General features: G+C 48.8%; 1 protein-coding gene across 1 annotated transcript in view; it reads left to right on the top strand.

Annotated features, from left to right (window-relative positions):
• AOAH (acyloxyacyl hydrolase) overlaps positions 1-21,982 on the top strand; it is a 97,404-nt gene extending 75,422 nt beyond the window's left edge. Inside the window, exons 17-22 of the mRNA XM_074150457.1 lie at positions 2,239-2,411; positions 6,618-6,676; positions 6,760-6,819; positions 8,401-8,497; positions 12,117-12,193; positions 21,588-21,982. Of these exons, the coding sequence (XP_074006558.1) occupies positions 2,239-2,411; positions 6,618-6,676; positions 6,760-6,819; positions 8,401-8,497; positions 12,117-12,193; positions 21,588-21,716 (595 nt within the window). The 3' untranslated portion in view covers positions 21,717-21,982. The remainder of the gene's footprint in view (positions 1-2,238; positions 2,412-6,617; positions 6,677-6,759; positions 6,820-8,400; positions 8,498-12,116; positions 12,194-21,587) is intronic.
• Positions 21,983-22,511: the final 529 nt, after the last annotated feature.

The following is a 22,511-nucleotide window of genomic DNA, read 5'->3' as shown; positions in this document are numbered from 1 at the left end:
AAACCTGAACCTGGCTCTGGCTTGAATCACGGAATCATAGAATGGTTTGGGTTGGAAGTGACCTTCAAGATCATCCAGTTCCAACCCCCCTGCCATGGGCAGGGACACCTCCCACCAGACCAGGTTGCTCAAAGCCCCATCCAGCCTGGCCTTGAACCCCTCCAGGGATGGGGCAGCCACAGCTTCTCTGGGCAACCTGGGCCAGGGTCTCACCTCCCTCACTGCAAAGGATTTCTTTCTGTTATCTCATCTAAATCTCCCCTCTTTCAGTTTAAAACCATTACCCCTCGTCCTATGGCACCACTCCCTGATAAAAAGTCCCTCCCCATCTCTCCTGTAGCCCCTTCAGGTACTAGAAGGCCAATATAAGGTCTCCCTGGAGCCTTCTCTTCCCCAGGCTGAACAACCCCAGCTCTCTCAGCCTGTCCTCATAGGAGAGGTGCTCCAGCCCTCTGATCATTTTCCTGGCCCTCCGCTGGACCCGTTCCAACAGGTCCATGTCCTTCCTGTGCTGAGGACTCCAAAGGTGGACACAGTACTCCAGGTGGGGTCTCACCAGAGCAGAGGGGCAGAAGGTCCCTAGCCCTGCTGACCACACTTCTCTTGATGCAGCCCAGGATGCAGTTGGCTTTCTGAGCTACCAGCACACATTGCTGGCTCATGTTGAGCTTCTCATCCATGAGCACTCCCAAGTCCTCCTCAGGGCTGCTCTCCAGCCATTCTTCTCCCAACCTATATTTGTGCTTGGGATTGCCAAGCCTTGCAGAGGTTCAGGCCTGCTAGTGAGCCACAAAACATGCGTGTTTGATCCATGTGGGAAACTAACATAGCTCCCGTATCCTAATGGACATTTTTGAGGACTATTTGATCTTAAACACCTCCTCCCTCCAGCCTCCTCCTCCTCTTTCCAGTCCCCTACATTTGTCCAGACCCCTCACTACTCTCCTGCCCTCATGCAGAACTGTGGTAAGAGCAGTACCACACGTGAGAGACAAAGCTACCTTAGATATTTCTGTCTGGCGTAATCAAAGAGCGTGTTGAAGATAAGCTACATCCCTTTAGGGCAAGGGATTCTTTTCCTGCTGAAACTTGAGGTAGGCATTAGATCAGTCCAATGCCGGTTGCAGACTGGAGACCAGGGGCAGTGACTTTGTAGTCACCCAAAAGCAGCACAGACTTATAAGGACTACAACTCAGCAAGTTCCTGGGTTTACATCAAATGGTTTGAGATGCTCTTCAACAGCTACAAAGAGCCAGGTCCCAGGGTTACCGGAGTAGATTTACATGAATTTTTAACAACACAGGAACCCAATGTGGTCACAGACTGCTTCATGGTTCTGATTCGCCTCTCTGCTCTGTAAATAAAGACTAACTCATTTGCAGCCCATGGAACAAAACCAACAGGGGAGCCAAGGCTTTTTCTTTTTTAATGGAGGTGTGCTGGGCCTGGGTAGGATGGAATTAAATTTCTTCGTGGCAGCTCTTGTGGTGCTCTGTTTTAGATTTTTGACCAAAATAATGCTGCTAACACACTTCTTCAGCTGTTGCTGAGCAGTGTTTGCACAGCACTGGGACCTTCTCTGTTTGTCACTCTGCCCCCGAGTGAATAGATTCGGGGTGGGCAAGAGGTTGGGAGGGGACACATCTGGGCAGATGATCCAAACTGATCAAAGGGATAGTCCAAGCTCAGCAGTAAAAAGGGAGAGAAGGGGATTTTAGGGGTTAGCCATCTCAGGAGCTGGCTGGGCATCTGTCTGCCCGTGGGAGGTGATGAGTGACTGCCCTTGCATCACTTCTTTTCCTTGCCTTCTCTCTTCTACTCCTCCTTCTCTTATTGAACAATAGTTTGTTGTTTGGTTGGTTTTTTTATCTTGACCCCCAAGTTTTCTTGCTTTTACTCTTCCTGTCTCACTGGGAACAGGAGGAAGCGAGCGAGAGGCTGTGTGATGCGTAGCTGTTAACCCACAACAGGAGGCCACCCTATAAAAAAGGGGTGCATCTGTCTGTCCGTCTGTTTTTAGCAGGGAGGAGGGTTACACCAAGGGAGGTTTCTGCATCTGTTCTGATTTTGGCACAACAATGACAGACTAAAACACATAACATCATTTTTATAAGGTTTTACTTAGCTAACTTAATGTGGAAGAATGGCAAAGAAGAAAATTCTGCTGTTTCAGGTGCTTTTTGGGGGGCACGGTATTACCTGACACAATGTCCTGTTGGCGTCCTCTTCTTCTGCAGGAACCGTGACACGCTGGCTCACATGACTACACCCAAACAAATGCTCTCCAACGTGGTGCAAGCTCTGCGATACCTGGACACCCGTCTCCCAAACGGCAGCCACGTGATTTTAACAGGCTTGGTAGATGGCCGCTTTCTCTGGGATAACCTGCATGACAGATACCATCCTCTAGGTAAATATGAGACGTTGTGGGGTCCTCCTGGTTATCTGCCTGCTCATCTTACCTTGTCTCCCTGAATAATGTATGAATCCAATGACAATTTCAAGCAAACGTGACAGAGCGAAGGAGATTTGAGGAATATGAGGCAGATGTTACAGAATCACAGAATGCTATGGGGTTGGAAGGGACCTCTGGAGATCATCTAGTCCAACCCCCTGCCAAAGCAGGTCCACCCAGAGTAGGTTGCACAGGAACGTGTCCAGGCGGGTTTGGAATGTCTCCAAGAGAAGGAGACTCCACCATCTCTCTAGGCACCCTCTTCCAGGACTCTGCCACCCTCAAAGTGAAGTTCCTCCTCATGTTTAGATGGCTCATATTGGCTGTGCAGTACAAGGAGGAGAGCCAGCTTACCATCCCCAGTGCAGGACAAGGCAGCTAGAGAGCAGACCCTTAACCTGCCTGGTCCTGCCCCAAGTCAGACCCCCTCAGCTCCAAATCAGGCTCAATACATGCTGTGGACCTGGAAACAAGCCATTCTGCCTCAGCCTTGGCCCAAAATTGTGGCTGGCCTGCCTGCACTTCATCCTGGCTCTTTTTAAAGGTGGAGCTGGACATTTGGTGAACATCTCCACTCACTGACTAGTGGACGTCTTGGTAAAACTGGATGTGGGCCAGGACAGAAGATTAAGTCAGGGGGTTGTGAAAGACTGGTTTAGATATTAGAGAAATAAATTTTTCACAAGTGCTGGGTGCCTGCCACCTCCTACCCTACCTACAGGTGTGATGGTGGAAACCTCACACCATGTGCAGGCACGTTTTGGGGCATTTCCTCAGAGTGCAGTTGCCGTAAGGTGCTTTGGGACAGTGTTTTCAGAGATTTGGAGGCTGTCTTTGGGAACCTGTCATCTCAGAGCGTGCATGAAACTGTACCTCTGACCACAGGACTTCATCCTGCGCCAAACAGCAAGGAGGAAGGTCATCACAGCAGGCTGCATTCATATTCAATGACATGTGACATCCATCCTTGGTTTGGCTGACAGCTTTGCCTCTGGAGTCAGTGTGGAAATATTGCAACCGCATCCTGGGCTGCATCAAGAGAAGCGTGGCCAGCAGGGCGAGGGAGTGATTCTGCCCCTCTACTCTGGTCTGGTGGGACCTCACCTGGAGTACTGTGTCCACCTTTGGAGTCCTCAGCACAGGAAGGACATGGACCTGTTGGAACGGGTCCAGCAGAGGGCCAGGAGAATGATCAGAGGGCTGGAGCACCTCTCCTATGAAGAGAGGCTGAGAGAGCTGGGGTTGTTGAGCCTGGGGAAGAGAAGGCTCCAGGGAGGCCTTATACCAGCCTTCCAGTACCTGAAGGGGCTACAGGAGAGATGGGGAGGGACTCTTTGTCAGGGAGTGGAGCCATAGGACGAGGGGTAATGGTTTTAAACTGAAAGAGGGGAGATTTAGATTAGATACCAGAAAGAAATTCTTTACCTTGAGGGTGGTGAGACCCTGGCCCAGGTTGCCCAGAGAAGCTGTGGCTGCCCCATCCCTGGAGGGGTTCAAGGCCAGGCTGGATGGGGCTTTGAGCAACCTGGTCTGGTGGGAGGTGTCCCTGCCCATGGCAGGGGGGTTGGAACTGGATGATCTTTAAGGTCCCTTCCAACTCTAACCTATGATTCTATGATTTCTTTGGGGATGTGGGAAGTTGTGGGGTGAGGAAGCTTGGAAGTTGCTTGCAGAACCCCCTCTCTACAAGTTCATACCACCCTGCAGTGGGTAAAAAATGTGAAATACTTTATGCAAGTAGCAAAGAAAGTTTTTATGCAAACAGCTAAAGTCACTCCCTTGTTCTCCACCTAAGAGCGTGTACGAGGAACCATTGTGGACATTCTGCTGCCAAATTTTAGACTGAAAGCATGTTCCATTTGTATTTGGGTAAAGAGAGAGAGAGAAGCTAAATCACATCATTAAAGCAGCAGATTACATCTTCAGATGATTTTGGCAACCACTGGGTAGCAGAGCTTTCAGCAGACTCTGTGCTGTGGTTTTCCCCAAGGTTCTCCAATCTTTTCTAGTGGCCCCACAGCTTCTGTGTTATCTACTACGGGTTATTTTGTCCCTTAAAAGTACTTGCCTCTTCTCAGGAAGGCCGAGGTCTCCAGTTCTGTTCCTGGTAGCTTGTTCCCTTTTTCTCTAATAAGCACTATACTACTAATGATGAAAACAGGAAAAAAAAAAGAAAAGAAAAATCTTGTCCCTTTAAGGGCAGGGGCAGCCTGTGATAATTATTTTTTAGTCACATACATAAACACATTTATTTCCTTGAGTGTGTGTAGTAGAGGGCACGGTTCCTCTACTGGATATCTAATTATCAGAGGCAACACGTGGCATTTTTTGGCACGAGCCAGGGGGGATTAGCTATAGGACCAGTTGGAAATTTTTTAGAGGGTCACATTTGCCTTGGAGGGACCCAATTAATCCTAAGCGACACATTTTGCAGCAAGAGATCCCTTCTGTCAGATCCTCCTATGGGTTGTGAGCAGGTTTCCCCGCTTGGCTGGCGGTCAGGTGTGACCAGATGTTGGTCTGGCTTTCTGCCGAATCCCTGGTCCCCCTGACAGCACATCCCAGGGCCTGATGTTCCCAGGCTACATGGGTCTGGGACCTTGTTATGGTTTGAGGAACCCCTAACAATTTATTGGCGTTCAGACAATTATTCTATCATCTGATGACCCCTCCCCACTCGAAAAGGGAAATCGGGGAAAACAAGGAAACGTGAAGGTTGAAATATAAACAGATTTAATAGGATAATACTAAAGAACCAATATTGATCCCAATACCATTATAAAATATACAGGAATGATACTCAGCCCATTCTGTCAGCAGGAAGCTGTGCGCTCCCTGCAGGGACGGCAAATGTGGGACACTGGGAGCACTACAGCTTCGGGAGGAAGGGAAGGGCTCAGGGGTCCAGCACCAGGGCAAGGAATTCTTAGGATGGCAGCCATCAAGGGAGAGAGAGCACCATGCAGCAAACTTTCTAATTTATATTCAATATGACGTTCACGGTATGAAATAATCCTGCTGGCCAGCCTGGGTCAACTACCCGAGTCTCACTCCTCCTCATCCCTGCATCTGGCAAGGCTCAGAAACATTGAGACCTTGAATCCCAGATACCAAAGCTGGCTATAAAGCAAATATTTTCAGGAATTCAGACACTAGAGTCTTCTAAAAGTGCGGTTTTCCCCAGCAGTAGAAGAGAAATCAGTCCTGTGTCGCTCAAACCAGGACAGACATCCCCAATATCCAAGAGTGATGCTAGATCTTTGAGCTCCCCATCTTTCGCTCCTCGGGCAGCTGATCCTGCTGCTGAGTGATGGGCAGCCATGAGGTCGGCAGGAATTGCATCCATATCCCAGAGCTGCTGCAAAGCAACCTGAGGAGCCCGTTTCACTTGGGAGAGATTATATTTTGCAGTTTCTGAGGCGGCAACAACAAAAATTGCTTATTTCACTGCTGAAAACATAACGAAGCCTGATGGGATGATCAGTGCGCTACAAACTCAGAGAACTGAGTGGCCATTTAATTTCCAACTTGATTATAGCTACCGAAGAAGCAAAAAAGTCGAGAAAATGGGTAATTTTCTCAGCAAGCCAGGCTATTGCGTAGCACAGTGAATTTTAAGGAACGTCAGCTGAGTGTTTGACTCGGTGCTTGAATTTGCTCTCCCCCACAAGCAATACCCACTTCCCTCCGTGACAGCAAAATTGGTCCTCCCTCTTAAGGCTAACCTCTCCGAGATAAATGCGAGAGTCGGAGTAAATACAGGCACCTTCAATCTTCCCTTCAGCTTTGCGATCCCTGCATTTGTTTGGTGGGTGAGAGAGACGTTAATGGATAAAATATTAGTCACGCACTCGGGACGTCGGTGCAGGCTGCGATGACTAACCCCGCGTGCAAGAATACAAATCACCCACGAAAGGCTGGAGAGAATTAAAAGCGGCTCTGCGGGCTGTGGGGACATAGGCACCTTAGAAGGAAGGATGCATCGGTGCCACCTCCGGTGCACCCCGGCTCTGGTGGTGGGAGGATAACCTGGGGGTGGGTTGGGTCTCCTGGGGTGCCTCTCCCCACCGAGGGGTCTAATGAACAGGAACTCGCAGACCTGCAGAATGAAGGTACATTTGGTCACCAGGCACATGAAGGTTCCCTCTCTGTGCGTTGCAGGGCAGCTGAACAGGGACGTCACGTACAGTCAACTTTATTCTTTCCTCGACTGCCTCCAGGTAAGGTCTCTGGCTGTAGCTTAGGAGCCCCCCCCCTTTCCTCTCGGCCCGCTGCTAACGCTCTGCTCCCTGTTCCTGCCCAGGTGAGCCCTTGCAGCGGCTGGCTGACTCCCAACGAGACCCTCAGGAATTTGACCTCGGAGGTGAGTCTCCACGAGGCTGCGTGAGACCCTCCTCTTGCATAGACCCTCTTCCAGTTTGCCCTGTCCCTGAGGATATAAGCCTAATACCTCAAAGGCAAGACGTCAGCACACTTTTTTTCTTCCAAAGGTGGGGAGAAGATGTGGAAACATCTGTATCCATCCTTTAAATTCCTCTCAGGCTCTGGGAGGCAGCATGGTTAAGTTAAGGCATTTGTTAATGTATTCTCTTTCCAATCTCTCAGCTGCCCAAACTTATTCTCAAGGGGTGCGATCTGCCCGAGACAAAACTGTTCAGGTTCCCGTTCTTTAAGGGGAAAATATACCCGAGAAAAGGAGATGGCTTGTGGATCAAGTAGCTCTGAGCATGAAAAGCCAACTGCATGGATTTCGCTGGCAGCGGGAGCAGGGCCCCGAGAGCAAGAGCCTTACCCTGTCTTCATTTGGGATTTGTGCTAATCTTCCTCAGACACATTTCCGTGGACTTAATCACCAGATGGTGTGAGCGAGGAGCATCCAGGCTCAGCGCAGGAATTGGAACAGACAGAACAGAGATGTCTTAAAACTCACCCTAAAAATCTGGCTGCAGAAGTGAATATCACGTAATATCAGCCACTTACAAGGCGATTTTTAATCCCCCCCCCCGCAGCCATGTAAAAGAGCCCATAGCCAAATATCATCAAAGGTTTCATCTCTGTGTTTAGTTGAATTATTGTTTGCATTCACTAAACACAAAATATGGCCTTAATTTCACCAAGGCTTACATACGTGTTTCATTTTATGCCCTGTCCTGCTTGACTTCAGAGAAGGCAATTAAGCACATCCTTAAATCTTTGCAGCTTATATATTTGTACCAACAATACAGAGCATAGAGTACGTGTAACTTCTGTCCATGAACAATTCATATATCTGCAGGGTACGAATTCATCTTCTTTCTGAGCCCCTGTCTGAAACTAATTGTCTATGTTATTATCCAAACCGTGCAGTTTAAATATTTAGGAGCTCCTGATCTCTGTCCCGGCTGTGGAAATCGCACTGGATGTATCGGTTAGGTAGATGCTCGATGGAGGTAATTTACTCTGCTGAAAGTAAGAGCAGAATTTGGTCTGGCTAGATAAGCATTAGCACTCACAACACGTAGTGGGAAGGCTAACGGGAAAAGAGAACATTTGTCCTGTACTAAAAGTTTGAGTTTTCTTTAAGAGGAATGGAAATGAGCAGGCTGCCACTCATCAAGAGGCCTCCAAAACGGAGAAATTCAGAATATTTGCATAGGCCTAGAGACACTGCTAAAAGAGGTCTCCAGTAAAATAACTATATGCTGTATTAAAGTTAGTACATCATTTGAAGCCTCAGTAGAACCTGCAATGATGTATTTATTGCATGGTGAGCTGGGGAGCCCAAGGGCTGGTGGTGCTCACGCAGGTCTACGTGTGATGAAGAATCCCATTTCGCCTCCTTTCCCCCAGTTAAAAGGGCAGCATTAGCTTTCAAATTCCTGACCGCGCAGCAGTGACAGAAGCTGAATCCCGCAAAGCGGCATGAGTAGCAATGCATTGTCATTAAATCGCTTAATTTTTGCAGAGGGCTTTACAACTTTCCAACGTGCTGAAAGAGATAGCCTCATCTGAGAAATTTGCCAACTTTGATATTTTCTACATGGATTTCCCACTGAGACAAAGTAAGTTGTTTTTTTCCTGTCTTTCTCACAAAGCATTTAGTCAAGTGCCGGGCTGATAATATGCTCCTCCTATTTTAGCTCTGTACCGGGAGAAGGGCAGCGTAGGCAGCCAGCCCAGGTGACCCTGCTGGCAGGGCTGGGGCCAAGGGGAGGACCCTTAATGCCATCTCCTGGCTTCCCTGGTTTGGGTAACCATGAACTTCTGCTGAGACAAGTCCCACCACCAACCAGCCTGGTGGCCACCACCCCCCTGCTGCTCCTGGCTTCCCACAACCCATGTGTGCAGCACACTGGCCGTTTGCGCTTAAATGGCAGGGGGTGTTGCTGGCAAGGCAAGAGGGACAGCAGACAAGCATCTGCTAAAAATGCCCCCTGCTTGTGCACGGCAGCTTCTCGGGCTGATGAGGAAAAAGAGAAATCTCAAACTTACCTCGGTCCATAAGATTCGGGTTTATTTTTGATTATTGCTTTTATAGCTGGTCATCTAGGCTGGAGATGGCCTGTCTGCAATGGTGAAGGTGGTCTTCATGAGCTGTAGCGTACTACATCACTGACCGGGCTTCCTGTTGCCGCCTCTGGGATGAGCAGTGCCTCAGGAAGGAGAACTTTTCTCAGCTAGTTTTCCTGCCTGAATAACACAGCCACCCTCTCCTAACTCACAGTTTTCAAAAGCAGAAGCGCCTCTCCCAGGAAGAACGGGCTTCTTTCCTATGCTTCCTTAAGCACCTACATACTACTGTAACTCTTGACTTGAAAAGCTTACAGAACTCATCCTTCTGTGATCTTAAGTGACATTAGGTAAGCCTAGCTCCTTCGCAAAGAGAAACACACTCGGCTCTTCCTTTTTAAAAAAAAAGGTCAGCATGAGGTGAAGGATTGTGGGCAACATATTCAAGTAGTTAGATAGTGATGGGGAAGTAGGAATACAGCTTTTTCACTGTATCCGGCCTGACCCTCCCACGTTTCGACTTATGCCCCTGTCTCTCCCCCTCCCGCTATGAACTGCTGTGAAGAGGCTGGCCCCCTCCTCATCATCTTCCTGTAGGCTATTCCCCAGGGTGGACCATTCCTGTCCCTCAGCTTCCATTCTTGGGGCAGGAGCTCCAGCCCTGGCCACCTGGGGACCCTCCCCGATAGCATGAATTTTTCTATTCCAAAAATAGTATATAATTGGAAAAAAACCCACTGATCTGCATTTCTGTGTTTTTATATTCGCATAGAGAGATAGTTCCATGTCGGTCCTTCCTCGAAAATTTTGCCTGGGGACTATATTTTAAATCCGAGAACCATGGAGGGACAGAAGCACCCTGGCAATACTTCAAAGTGTGCATCTCTAGCACCTCTCCCCATCAGTGCCTTCGTCCTTGGAAGCACGAAGCTGCTGAGGCACCTAAGATTATTGCAAAAGAACCACCTCATTTTGCAGCCAAATCCTATCAAAAAACCACAAACTTATTTTATCCTCCCTGACCCCATTCAGGAAGCTGGTTCTGGGTCTCACGCAGACCATATGGAGGAGGTAAAGAAGGAAAGATGGGAAAAGGAGCCTTTCTGGCCAAAACTATCTCAGAGAGGTGGGCTCCACTGCCAAGTTCAGCCTTGTGGCACAGAGGTTCAGGATGTCCATGTCTCTTTATGGCCTTTGCCTCAGCTATTTAATATTTAACAAGTCATTTGGATTTGGAACAAACTACCTACTGGGTAGGCAAATTACTTTAATAAGTTAAATGACTAACTTTAGGTAATTTATTTGCTTTCACCAGAAGAAACATCTTAATATAATTTGCTGTTCTTGATTACAGCGCATTAAATAAATGAGGTAAACAAAATCATGCATGCACACACAAAACATCGGCTCTGAAAGACACTTTGCAAAGTTTCCTGCGGCCCTGGAGCCAACGACTCGAGCTTGCCGTCGGGAAAGCTGTCAGTTCGTGAGTGTGCTCGAAAGCCAGCCAAGGCTGCTGACCTACTTTTTCTGGCCCCTTTCTGAAGCAAGCGAAAATCCTCCCCTAAACTCTCCAGACATCAAATATTTAGCTGTGATTGCACGCTGTGATGAGTACGTTGATTCCAGGCTGGCCTGGGCACATATATGTACGTTTACTCCCAGCTCTCTTGGAGTAAAATTTGGGTATGCCAACATTTATCCTAGATTTAGATGGCCATTCGAGCTCGGATGTTGCCTTTGGCTGAAGAACTTAGTGGTTCCTGTGAGAAGCAGTGCAATGAATAGAGGGATAGGGATTGATCGTTTTGGCTTTTCCTTGGTGTGGAGAGGAGTCTAGTCTAGGCAGGGCAGTAGGCACTTTTAAGACAAACTCTGGACATACTCAGTTGATGGGTATTTGTTCAACTCCTCTAGGATTTTTGGAGGTCAAGCATAATGGTCTAAATTCACCTATTTTACTCAAACTTTATACATACAAAGAATAGTTACATACAAACCTTACTTATTTTACTTACTCCTCTGCTGTTTCTGACAGTGGAGGAGTAGTCCCTCTACAAAGTAAAACACGACACGCCGTCAATGGATAACATCATATATAAGGAGTTAGGCAAGGTCACTCTATAGGCGCGCTCGTGGTGTAATCTATGGGGAATATGTGTTGTGCCCAACATATTGCAAATCTGAAAGAAAGCTCCAGCATCTTGAAACAGGTTCCTTCAGGTGTTGACTGAAGCACCTCAAGTAGGTTTCTACAGTCGAAGCGGGAATATTGCCCTTCTGCGAATTCAGAGTTAGTTTGAGGACCCAGACATCGCTGTTTTGACACAAAAGCCAGGGTCCAACAAACAGCAGTGAGTCTAGATCGAAACCGTGGTGCCTGAATGGATAACATTTTCCTCCTGATAGGATGCTTGCATAAGGCTATTAAGAATTCGTAAGCTGTCATTATAAAAGAAATTATTGAATTTACAGTCTGTTAATGCCGTATCCACTGGTCCCATGTTTGATCACTCCGCAGCCCTTTTGAAGAGAGAAAGCTTTTTACTTCTCTAATGGCTCTGGGGCTTGCAGCACAGCATCATTTGCACTGAATGTCATGCTTATGTAATTCAAAAGGTTATTTTGTTGGGGTTGAAAAATACCACTCAGAAGAGAAGTAACTGAAAATGACAGTCTAGTCCTGCAGACATTAGCCCATGCGAATATTGTTTTACCATCTTTTTCTCTAGAAAGTACTAGTTTTCTTTATCTCTTTTTTTTTTTTTTCCTTTCTATTTTTTTGGGCTGCTGAAGACGCAACTAAAATGGGAATTGCAAAAGTATTAGATCAGTATTAAATAATTTACAGCCTTACTTGCTACAGCATCCATCTTAGTTGGGAGGGAAAGTGCATTGTTTTACGATCATTTATGTTCAAAGCGCTTCCTTGCATAAGTATCGCAGAGAAAAAAAAATTAAGAGTAAAGGCTTAAATACTGCCCCGAGGAGAGGGGATTGTACACAATATTGGCTCTGACAACTTTATATGAATTATCATAATCTTCATGCGGAGCCGCCGCGTGCTTAAAAATACCGGCGGCGCTGTGAGGAAGAGGGGGGGGTACATCTCTGGGTGGGTGCCTACGTGCTCCCCTGTGATAACCCCTCCGCTTATGTTCTTCTTGGCAGCGGCCGAGGAGTGGCGCAAGATGGGGGGCGAGCCCTGGCAGCTGATCGAACCGGTCGATGGTTTCCACCCCAGCCAGGTAAAAGCCCAGCCCCGGGAGACGGGTGGGATGCACCTAGTTGGACCACCACAGGGATGGTCCAGCGGAGGGCCACGAAGATGCTCAGAGGGCTGGAGCACCTCTCCTATGAGGACAGGCTGAGAGAGCTGGGATTGTTCAGCCTGGAGAAGAGAAGGCTCCAGGGAGACCTTACAGCAGCCTTCCAATATCTGAAGGGGCTACAGGAGAGATGGGGAGGGACTCTTTATCAGGGAGTGTAGCAGTAGGACAAGGGGTAATGGTTTTAAACTGAAAGAGGGGAGATTTAGATGAGATACCAGAAAGAAATTCTTTGCTGTGAGGGTGGTGAGACCCTGGCCCAGGTTGCCCAGAGAAGCTGTGGCTGCCCCATCCCTGGAGGGGTTCAAGGCGAGGCTGGATGGGGCTTTGAGCAACCTGGTCTGGTGGGAGGTGTCCCTGCCCATGGCAGGGGGGGTTGGAACTGGATGATCTTCAAGGTCCCTTCTAACTCTAACCATTCTGTGATTCTACGTGGGAGATTTCTCTTTTAAAAGAGGTGATGGCTTTAGCCCCAGCGAAGAAGTCCCCCTTTCAGCCGGCTGCACTCTGTTCTAATTCCTTCAAAGTCTTCTGCTGCATTTTTTCTCTCGTTGACCAGGTCTTACACCACAAAACCATACCCTTGCCATGTAGGCTGGCCACTGGCCTGCTCAAACATCTGCGGGAGTTTTGTGGGATCAGGGCAGCAATGCAGCACTGGGAAATCCCGAGGGACCTCCAGCTCTGTCCCTGCCCTGCAGCCCCTAAAGCCATGGGTTTCCCTGTCACAGCCTGGAGCAAAGCTTTTCTTTTGAAGCTATACATTTAAATTGCTTTATGCTCTGCAGGTACGTAGAATCATAGAATTGTCCAGGTTGGAAGAGACCTTTTCAGATCATCGAGTCCAACCATCAACCTAACACTGACAAAAAACCATCACTAAATCACACATTATGAAGAAGTTTTCTCCCCCTTGCTTGACATCCAAGGATGGGTGGCAGGGGAAGTTTTACAGCCAGAAATAAATGAAAGGGAAGGAGAAGGAGCTGCTCCACTGTACCTCCTTGCTTAGGTTCAATAACCCAGAGTGAGGTCACCTGGTTCCCACCATATTCCCTTCAAAGTAGTTACTTCTGACTCTGTAAAGCACATGGAGAGAGCATGTTCTGCAGTCAGCTACAAAGCCAGCTGGTTTTCTACGCACTAGCTTCAGGTTTCAAATATGTTTGCAAAGGAAAGCAGTCTTCCCCATACCACCATGAGAAAAACTGTGCATGAGCTCAACTCCTACATGCAGGAACCACAGGGCACAGCCTGGCTGGGACTCTCCTGGTGGCCACAGCATGGCCACCCCCAGCCACTAAGTCACAGGCCAGTGGGCAGGTCCCAAAAATAAAGGCCACTCTGTTTTCCCATGCTTTGCAATCTTGGCTCTTCACATGAAGAACTAAGCTGGGCTAAATTACTAAGGGACAAATTGCGGGAGGTGGGCGAGATGGACAGCAAGAGCAGACCTGATTTTCCCCTTTCTGCCAGAGGGCTTCGCCCGGCAGCAGCAGCAGCTGCTCTCCATCCCCTATGCTTAGCAATGGGTCCAGAAGTTTCTTGCTATCCATTGCCGTGAGAGAAATGTGCCCTCAAAGTGGCCAGCTCCACTCCCAACGTCCCTGCCCTGCCTAGGGGCACAGGTGTGGGTGGTGGCTGGGAGGAGAAGTGACGATCCTTGGTGATGTTTTTCTGGTGCATGATGCCATGTGCCACGACAAGAGGAGTTTGGAGAAAGCTGTTGTCCAGGGCACCACGTTCCTGGCTGCATACCCTCTTCCACCCCGGCATGACCAAGCCTTGTGAGCAAAACGTGTCACCCAGCCAGAAGTGCCGCTTGGCACTGTTCAAAAGCATGAGCTGAATTTCTGGACCAGTTTTATGACATGAGCTACCACCCTGTATATATTCATCCCCCCAACCAAATAACCCGATGCGATACTTTCTTGCATGCGGGGAAAGAGCGGTCCGTGGAGAAGCACTTCAACAGGAGCATGTTCCAAGCATTGATGGATCCCAACATTTCAGCAGCTTCCCCATCGACTGCTGCCAGTTCAGCCAGTGGGGAATGGGGGGGGGAAGTCCAAAGCCAAGATAGTTCCTATCTTTTACATCCGTGCTGGTCAGCTGAAGCAATATGGGGACTTGTCAAGTCAAAAGAGGCTCCTGTTTGAAGAGGGAACTCCTTCAGAGCAGAAATTCCTACCTGGCTGCCATGCGGTACCAGGAGACAGCGGCATGAAAGCAGGAGCTCGCAGCCTGGGGACGTGGAGAAAAGCACGTCTGGATTTTTTTTGCTGCAGGCCTTCCGCAAGGAAGCAATTAGAGAAAACTTGGCAAACGGAACAAGAGTGAAAACAGTGATGAAATGAACCCTGTTCCCAACCCTGCCGTCTGGGGAGGCTGGGCAATATGAAGAGCCTGAAGTGAAGAAGAGAAGGTCTTTGCGTTATTTCTACGCCTTACCCCGAGGCTTCTCATAACCCCCAGCATCAGGCCGCCAAGGGAGCCAGGCTCGCCAGATCACAGCTCTTCATCCGGGCTCCTGCCCGCATCCCACATCCCCCCAGCAGCTGAAAGGCAGCAAGTATTTGTCTTGAAGGGATCCTGCTTAAGCCAGAAGAACATGACAAAAGGGCGTTGAAGGGCGGCTGCAAACCTTCACGCAGCCCCCAGAGTGCTGAGCTGCGGGATCCGGCAGAGCGCTGCCGTGTTTCCCTCCCTGGGGACACAGCATCCTGCAGCAGTTACCGTCTCCCCCTCCTGCTGTTGGGATGACGTTAATGCTTTTATAGGTACATTTTCCCTTACAGTCAAGGTGCCAGCTGTAGATATGCCTCACTTCAAGTGAGTTATTGCCCTTCGAGGATTTATTAATTAGTCTTATCCAAACGTCCACTGCTTTAAATCCATCTTTCTTTTCCTGCTAGTGTACAGAATCCGTTATCAACACGCCACTATTTGGACTGAGACGCAGCACTCTGCTCTGAAAGAGTGGCTCTCAATAAAAAGAAGGGGATGTCTGAGCAGAGAGTGCTGTTTCAGAGGACACTTGAGAGAGGTGATAAACAATTCACTCGCTCCTCATACGAGTTTTATTTAAAGTTTTACTTTCTACCGACGTGAATGCCTCTGGCCAGGTACGGCTTTTATACCATACAGAGCTGCCTGGCGGGAGAGGATTGATGCTGTGCAGCCCGTCAAATGAACGGGGGCTCTTACTTCAATCTCTGCAGCTATTCCCCACGCCTCGCATACGGCTTGACTAATAAACACGACGGATAAGACCCGGCCTGGGCACTTCTACTGAATTTTCTCTTTGAAGATCTCAAAGCACTTGACAAACATTCACAAATTTTTGAATTGAGCAGCACTCCAAGGAAAGCATAAACATTTTAGCTCTTGCCTTCAGATGCAGAGAACATTTGGAGTTTGGGATACAAGGCCTGCAGTGCCTCTCCCTGGAAGGGTATGGCAATCCCTAGTCATTATGCCACTTGGTCAACATCTCGATGTCCAAGTGGAAGCCAGTGACAAGTGGTGTTCCTCAGGGGTCGGTACTGGGACCAGTGCTGTTCAACATCTTTGTTGGAGACACAGACAGTGGGATTGAGAGCACCCTCAGCAAGTTTGCCAATGACACCAAGCTCGGTGGTGCGGTCGACAGGCTGGAGGGAAGGGATGCCATCCAGAGGGACCTGGACAGGATGGAGAGGTGGGCTCAGGCAAATCGCATGAAGTTCAACTAAGCCAAGTGCAGGGTCCTGCTCCTGGGACGTGGCAATCCCAGGCACAAATACAGGTTGGGCAGAGAATGGCTGGAGAGCAGCCCTGAGGAGAAGGACTGGGAAGTGCTCGTGGATAAGAAGATCAACATCACCTGGCAGTGCATGCTGGCAGCCCAGAAAGCCAACCGCATCCTGGGCTGCATCAAGAGAAGTGTGGCCAGCAGGTCAAGGAAAGTGATTCTGCCCCTCTACTCTGCTCTGGTGAGACCCCACCTGGAGTACTGTGTCCAGCGTTGGAGTCCCCAGCACAGGAAGGACATGGACCTTGGAACGGGTCCAGAGGAGGGCCACGAAGATGCTCAGAGGGCTGGAGCATCTCTCCTATGAGGACAGGCTGAGAGAGTTGGGGTTGTTCAGCCTGGAGAAGAGAAGGCTCCGGGGAGACCTCATAGCAGCCTTCCAATATCTGAAGGGGCTACAGGAGAGATGGGGAGGGACTCTTTATCAGGGAGTGTAGCAGTAGGACAAGGGGTAATGGTTTCAAACTGAAAGAGGGGAGATTTAGATGAGATAACAGAAAGAAATTCTTTGCTGTGAGGGTGGTGAGAGCCTGGCCCAGGTTGCCCAGAGAAGCTGTGGCTGCCCCATCCCTGGAGGGGTTCAAGGCCAGGCTGGATGGGGCTTTGAGCAACCTGGTCTGGTGGGAGGTGTCCCTGCCCATGGCAGGGGGGTTGGAACTGGATGATCTTTAAGGTCCCTTCCAACTCTAACCATTCTATGATTCTATGATTATGATATAGCAGTGGGCAGGATAAGCTGGTATTTGATGTCTGCCCCTGGATTTCACATGCTACTTATCTGCTGTCTCTTTAATTAAAAAAAAATGACTTGCTGGTATAAACATGGCAGAAGCAGGTGTCAGCATGAATATCCAGTGGTCCGGCAGTCCAGCTCTGCAGGAAGGATGCGGAAGGGAATTGAACCTCCCTAACTGGGAGCTGTGCACTTAGCATCACAAGGAGAAGGGAAAGAAAGAAACAGAAAAAAAGGCAACATTCCCCCTATCCCATTAGAGCTATTCAGGGTTTTCCTGCATTGGAAAAAGGCCAGCTTAGGACATCCAGGCAGGAAAAACGAGTTCCCATAGTCCCCGCTCCAGGCAGTATTTTATTTTATATTTTAAAATCCTTGAAAGAAGGGATAAACACCTAAACACCCTAAACTCATTGGTTTAGTGATGCCCAGAACCCTCACCGCAAATTTCTTCAGGGGTGGGTGTGTGTGTGGGGGGGTCCCTGCTTGCTTTTATTAAGCTGCAAACCAGAAGGCTGCAGGCAGGACACTCGTTAGCATAAGTGCATTCCTCTGAAGTTTCAACGCTAAAATTGGGCTCCATGAGAATCATAGAATCATAGAATCATCCAGGTTGGAAGAGACCCTTGGGATCATCGAGTCCAACCATCTACCGTACTCTACAAAATTCTCCCCTATATCATATCCCCCAACACCACATCTAAGCGACTCTTAAACACATCCAGGGATGGTGACTCAACCACCTCCCTGGGCAGCCTGTTCCAATGCCCGACCACTCTTTCTGTGAAAAATTCTTTCCTAATGTTCAGTCTAAACCTACCCTGTTGGAGCTTGAAGCCGTTCCCTCTCGTTCTGTCATTAATTACCTGTGCGAAGAGACCAGCACCAACCTCTCTACAGTGTCCTTTCAAGTAGTTGTAGAGAGTGATGAGGTCTCCCCTCAGCCTCCTCTTCCTCAGACTAAACAGTCCCAGCTCCTTCAACCGCTCTTCATAGGATTTGACGAGTTGGTTTTTTTTTCCCAAAACACCCAGCGCAGCCCGTAGGTGGAGGAAATTCACACCGTTTACTTTTGATACCTGGAAGAAAAATGCATCTCTCAGTCCTCCTCAGTTGCCTCTAGAGCTGTCTCTGGGACACCCTGTCCCAAAGCCTGGCTCGGTTATCCTTGGAAGAAATCTGACTTTTCTCTTCCCGTTGACTATACAGCGGAAGCCCAGGGACTTTTTTTCCCAGCCTCTCTCCCTTCCTGTGAAATCTCGCTGCAAACTGCTCGGAGCGCCAGATGGCTTCAAGGACATTGCTTCTCTCTGGAACAGCTGATTGCTTTGTTGGGATGACAGGGCCATGCATTTCAACGTGATCCCCCCCCCCACAAACGGATTCCGTTTCTCGCTTTTATGAAGTTACCGGGGAGAACGCGAAAGCCCCGAGCGTCACAAACTGGAAACGGAGCCGCTTGGAAGATTCTTAATGGTTATGTACAGCCAGGAAAGCACAGCTTGAGCACGATTAGATTCTCCATTTTCTCGTTCCTTAAGACGTAGCAAAGCACATTCCAGGCGGAAAAAAAAAAAAAAAAAAAAAAAGGAAGACAAAAAGCTGAAGTGCCGCACAGCAGATGAGTTGGGTATTTACACTTTGCAGAGAGGCAAGCCCATCGCCAGTTTGGTGCAGGAGGAGGAGAGGGCGAGAGCCAAGAGCTGCTGAAATGTCACAGCCACCTCCCAGCCACCCAGGGCTCTGTGAGGACTAGGTAATATTGCAATTAAAATCTAAAGGGTTATCTAAAGGGTGGGTTGAAGGAGGATGGAGCCGGACTCTTTTCAGCGGTTCCCAGTGACAGGATGGGGGGCAACGGGCACAAGCTGGAACATGGGAAGTTCCATTCGAATCTGAGGAGAAACTTCTTTCCGGTGAGGGTGGCAGAGCCCTGGAAGAGGCTGCCCAGGGAGGGTGTGGAGTCCCCTTCTCTGGAGATCTTCAAGACCCGCCTGGATGCAGCCCTGAGTGATGTGCTCTGGGCAACCCTGCTTCAGCAGGGGAGTTGGACTGGATGGTCTCTAGAGGTCCCTTCCAACTCTAAAAAAAAATATTCAGTGAAAAAAAAAAAATTCAGTGAAAATATTGCTTAGGGGTAGCTGTACCCTCAAAAAAAAATTAATTGCAAAAAAAAAAAAAGGGTACGAATTGTAGCAGGTCTCAAGGCGCAAGAGCTTTGGGATTTAGAAAAGACCTACAAGAAAAGTGATGGCTGGAATTCTGAACCCTTCTCTGTGCCACGCTGCTCGTCCAGAGCAAATTCCCAATACCATTAGGACCACATAAAAGGATTTCTGAGCAGGACCTAGGTAAGTCAAAGTACATATGCCTTAAATTTCAGTCAACAGTAGTCTGAGCACTGGTAGATAGTGGTGATCATGGAATCATAGAATCATAGAATGGTTTGGGTTGGAGGGGACCTTAAAGATCATCGAGTTCCAACCCCCCCGCCATGGGCCCGGACACCTCCCACCAGACCAGGTTGCTCAAAGCCCCATCCAGCCTGGCCTTAAACACTGATGCTTTTGCAGCCAGCACACCGTGCAAAGACAGTAGGGTTTTTAAACAAACTCACTCTGCTAAAAAAACATATGGAAGGCTTACGGACTTGTGAAGGTCTGATGATGACCATGCCAGAATGGACCACTCTGACAAGAGATGGGTCTCCACCCTCTGGCAGCCATAGGGTGTCCCAGGAGAACCATGTTTGGTCACATTAGAAGTTTTGACCAGGAGAAAACACCCTATTGCACAGTCCCCCCATCCCTCTCCCCTCCCCAAATTGCTCCATTAGCTTAATGAGACCTCGAGCGACCAGAGTCTAAGAGCTCCCACCCCACAAACACGTCTCTCTCTCTCACAAACTCTGAATAAAAGAAAGGTGTGGGTTGGTTTTTTTTTTTTGTCTCCTGGCTCATCATTACGACTGCTTTCAAAAGGACAGGATTTAGAAGGAAGTGAATCAAATTCCCCAAAGGCTCCAGTCTGTTCCCAAACCCCAAAACAACAGCGTTCATAGATTCCATAAATCCATCTTGGCCCTTAAAAAAAAAGGCTTTGTTAGCCTCGTAATTCCAACCAACGTCAGAGTGCGTTTTAGGATTGAAAGTAAAGTTACCACATAAGCAAAATATTGTTGTAGGTCATAAGTTAAAATAAAAATGCATTAGCAGGGTGAGAAAACTTGGTTAAAGGGGAACCGGACTGTCCTCTCTTCCCCTTCCTGCTACCCTCCGTCTTCTTCACCCAGGCGATACAGCAGATGATACAATTTCTCTTTGGTGTCTAACTTGTGGGGCAGAAACCCCTATGAAAGCTGGAGCAGTTTTGCTATCGAGGAGAGAAGCTACTTTATCACTTCTGCAGGCCTCATGGAAAAAAAAAGCTCTGAAGACAACCAGCAGCAGGCACGGCCTTAGAGTATTCTGATGGGCAGTTTTGAACCTAGATATGATTGGACCTCTTGTCCCTCAACACCCACAGTTTCCTTACAGTATAGCAGAGAGAATATTGATTGTGTCAGAGGCATTTAGAAGCATGAATTAAAAGAATCACAGAATTCTATGGGGTTGGAAGGGACTTCTGGAGATCATCTAGTCCAACCCCCTGCCAAAGCAGGTCCACCCAGAGCAGGTCGCACAGCAATGTGTCCAGGCAGGGTTTGAGAATGTCTCCAGAGACGGAGACTCCACCACCTCTCTGGGCAGCCTCTTCCAGGGCTCTGCCACCCTCAAAGTGAAGAAGTTCCTCCTCATGTTCAGATGGAACTTCTTATGTTCAAGTTTGTGCCCGTTCCCTCTTGTCCTGTCCCTGGGCACCACTGAAAAAAGACTGGCCCCATCAGGCACTGATCAGATCCCCCCTCAGTCTTCTCTTCTCCAGACTAAAAAGCCCCAAGTCCCTCAGCCTTTCCTCCTAAGAGGCTCCAGGCCCCTAATCATCTTTGTAGCCCTGTGCTGTCCCCTCTCCAGCAGTTCCCTGTCCTTCTTGAACTGGGGAGCCCAGAACTGGACCCAGTGCTCCAGATGGGGCCTCCCCAGGGCAGAGCAGAGGGGGAAGATGACCTCCCTCCACCTGCTGGTCACACTCTTCCTGATGCCCCCCAGGATGCCATTGGCCTTCTTGGCCACAAGGGCCCATTGCTGGCTCATGGTCATCCTGTTGTCCACCAGGACTCCCAGGTCTTCCTCCTCAGAGCTGCTCTCCAGCAGGTCACCCCCAACCTGTCCTGGTGCAGGGGGTTATTCCTCCCCAGGTGCAGCACCCTACACTTGCCCTGGTTGAATTTCATCAGGTTCCTCTCTGCCCAACTCTCTCAATTCCTTTGGGTTTGCAAGAGTTTTATGCATTATATCCAAGCAGGGCTTTTGAAACACCTCGAAAATGGGTTTTTTGGGGAAAAAAATTTTAAAAGTCAGACTCTAAGGCTTTTGAATAGAAGTTTACGGGCCAAACATCGTAGGCGTGGTTGGAGACTATTATTAGACTGAGAGACTGATCAGGGAGTTGCAGATACGTGGTCCTCAAGTTGCAGATACGTGGTCCTCACTTTATTTTTACTGTTCAGAAGGATTTTTTTCCCCCTGTTTAAGCAGCTGCATTTTCGCTGGTTGGAGGTGACAGTCCATCACGTGGCTTTACGGGGGGGGTGTGGGGGGTGTCTTTCTGGCGGGGTCCCAAGCGCTGGCATGAAACAGCTTCCTTAGAGAGGCACAAGAAATTGATGGCGTTTGTGGCGTTTGCAGATCGCGGCAGCCCTCGGAACAAGCATCACCTGGGAGAAGGCGCTGCAGGAATGGCCTCAAGTGCTCGGGAAGGAGAATCCGTTCAACCACCAGATTGAAGCCATATTCAAAGATCAAGGTGGACACTGACTTCCCAAACTGCCGGAGCCCTGGCATGGTTTACGGTGACGCTTCCCAGTGCGTTCCATGGAACAAGATGATTAAAGACACGCACACACACACACGCACTCAAAAAAAAAAAAACAAAAGGGGGGGGGGGGGGGGCAAGTTATCCGAGCCAGTAGCAGTGGAAATAACTCAACAGCATCCTTTTCAGTTTGTATCTCACCTGCACAAGTAGGCTATGCTTTTTCTGTGGAGCAACTGAAATAAAAATCAAAGGATATCTGCCAGCTAGACCGTTTATTGTACTGGTTTGCAAAACTGTACTTTTTTTTTTTTTCCCCTATTTTTTTTCCCTACCCCGATTTCATATTTCCCGCTCCCCTCCCCCCCTGCCCCCGAACATTATTTCTGGGTTTTCCGTTTGTACCGCATCAGCTGTTAAACTAATCCCAACGAATAAGGTGGGGGGGGGGGAAGAACCCCCAAACTCATTGTCTTCCTGTAACTTGTGTGTATGTAATCGCCCTGACCATCAATATGTCATTTAGCTGCGATTTGATTATTATAATGTGCCAGGAAGAAGGCGCCGCTGGAATTTTGATTTGCCTGGCAGCATTACCCCTCTGCTCTCCTCTGGTGAGACCCCACCTGGAGTACTGCATCCAGCTTTGGAGCCCTCAGCACAGGAAGGACATGGACCTGTTGGAACGGGTCCAGCGGAGGGTCACGGAGATGCTCAGAGGGCTGGAGCACCTCTCCTATGAGGACAGGCTGAGAGAGTTGGGGTTGTTCAGCCTGGAGAAGAGAAGGCTCCGGGGA

Source organism: Numenius arquata, chromosome 7 (assembly GCF_964106895.1).
Source record: "Numenius arquata chromosome 7, bNumArq3.hap1.1, whole genome shotgun sequence".
In the NCBI taxonomy this organism is placed as follows: domain Eukaryota; kingdom Metazoa; phylum Chordata; class Aves; order Charadriiformes; family Scolopacidae; genus Numenius; species Numenius arquata.
Note: the sequence above shows the minus strand (reverse complement) of the source record. Positions and strands in the feature narration are given on the sequence as shown.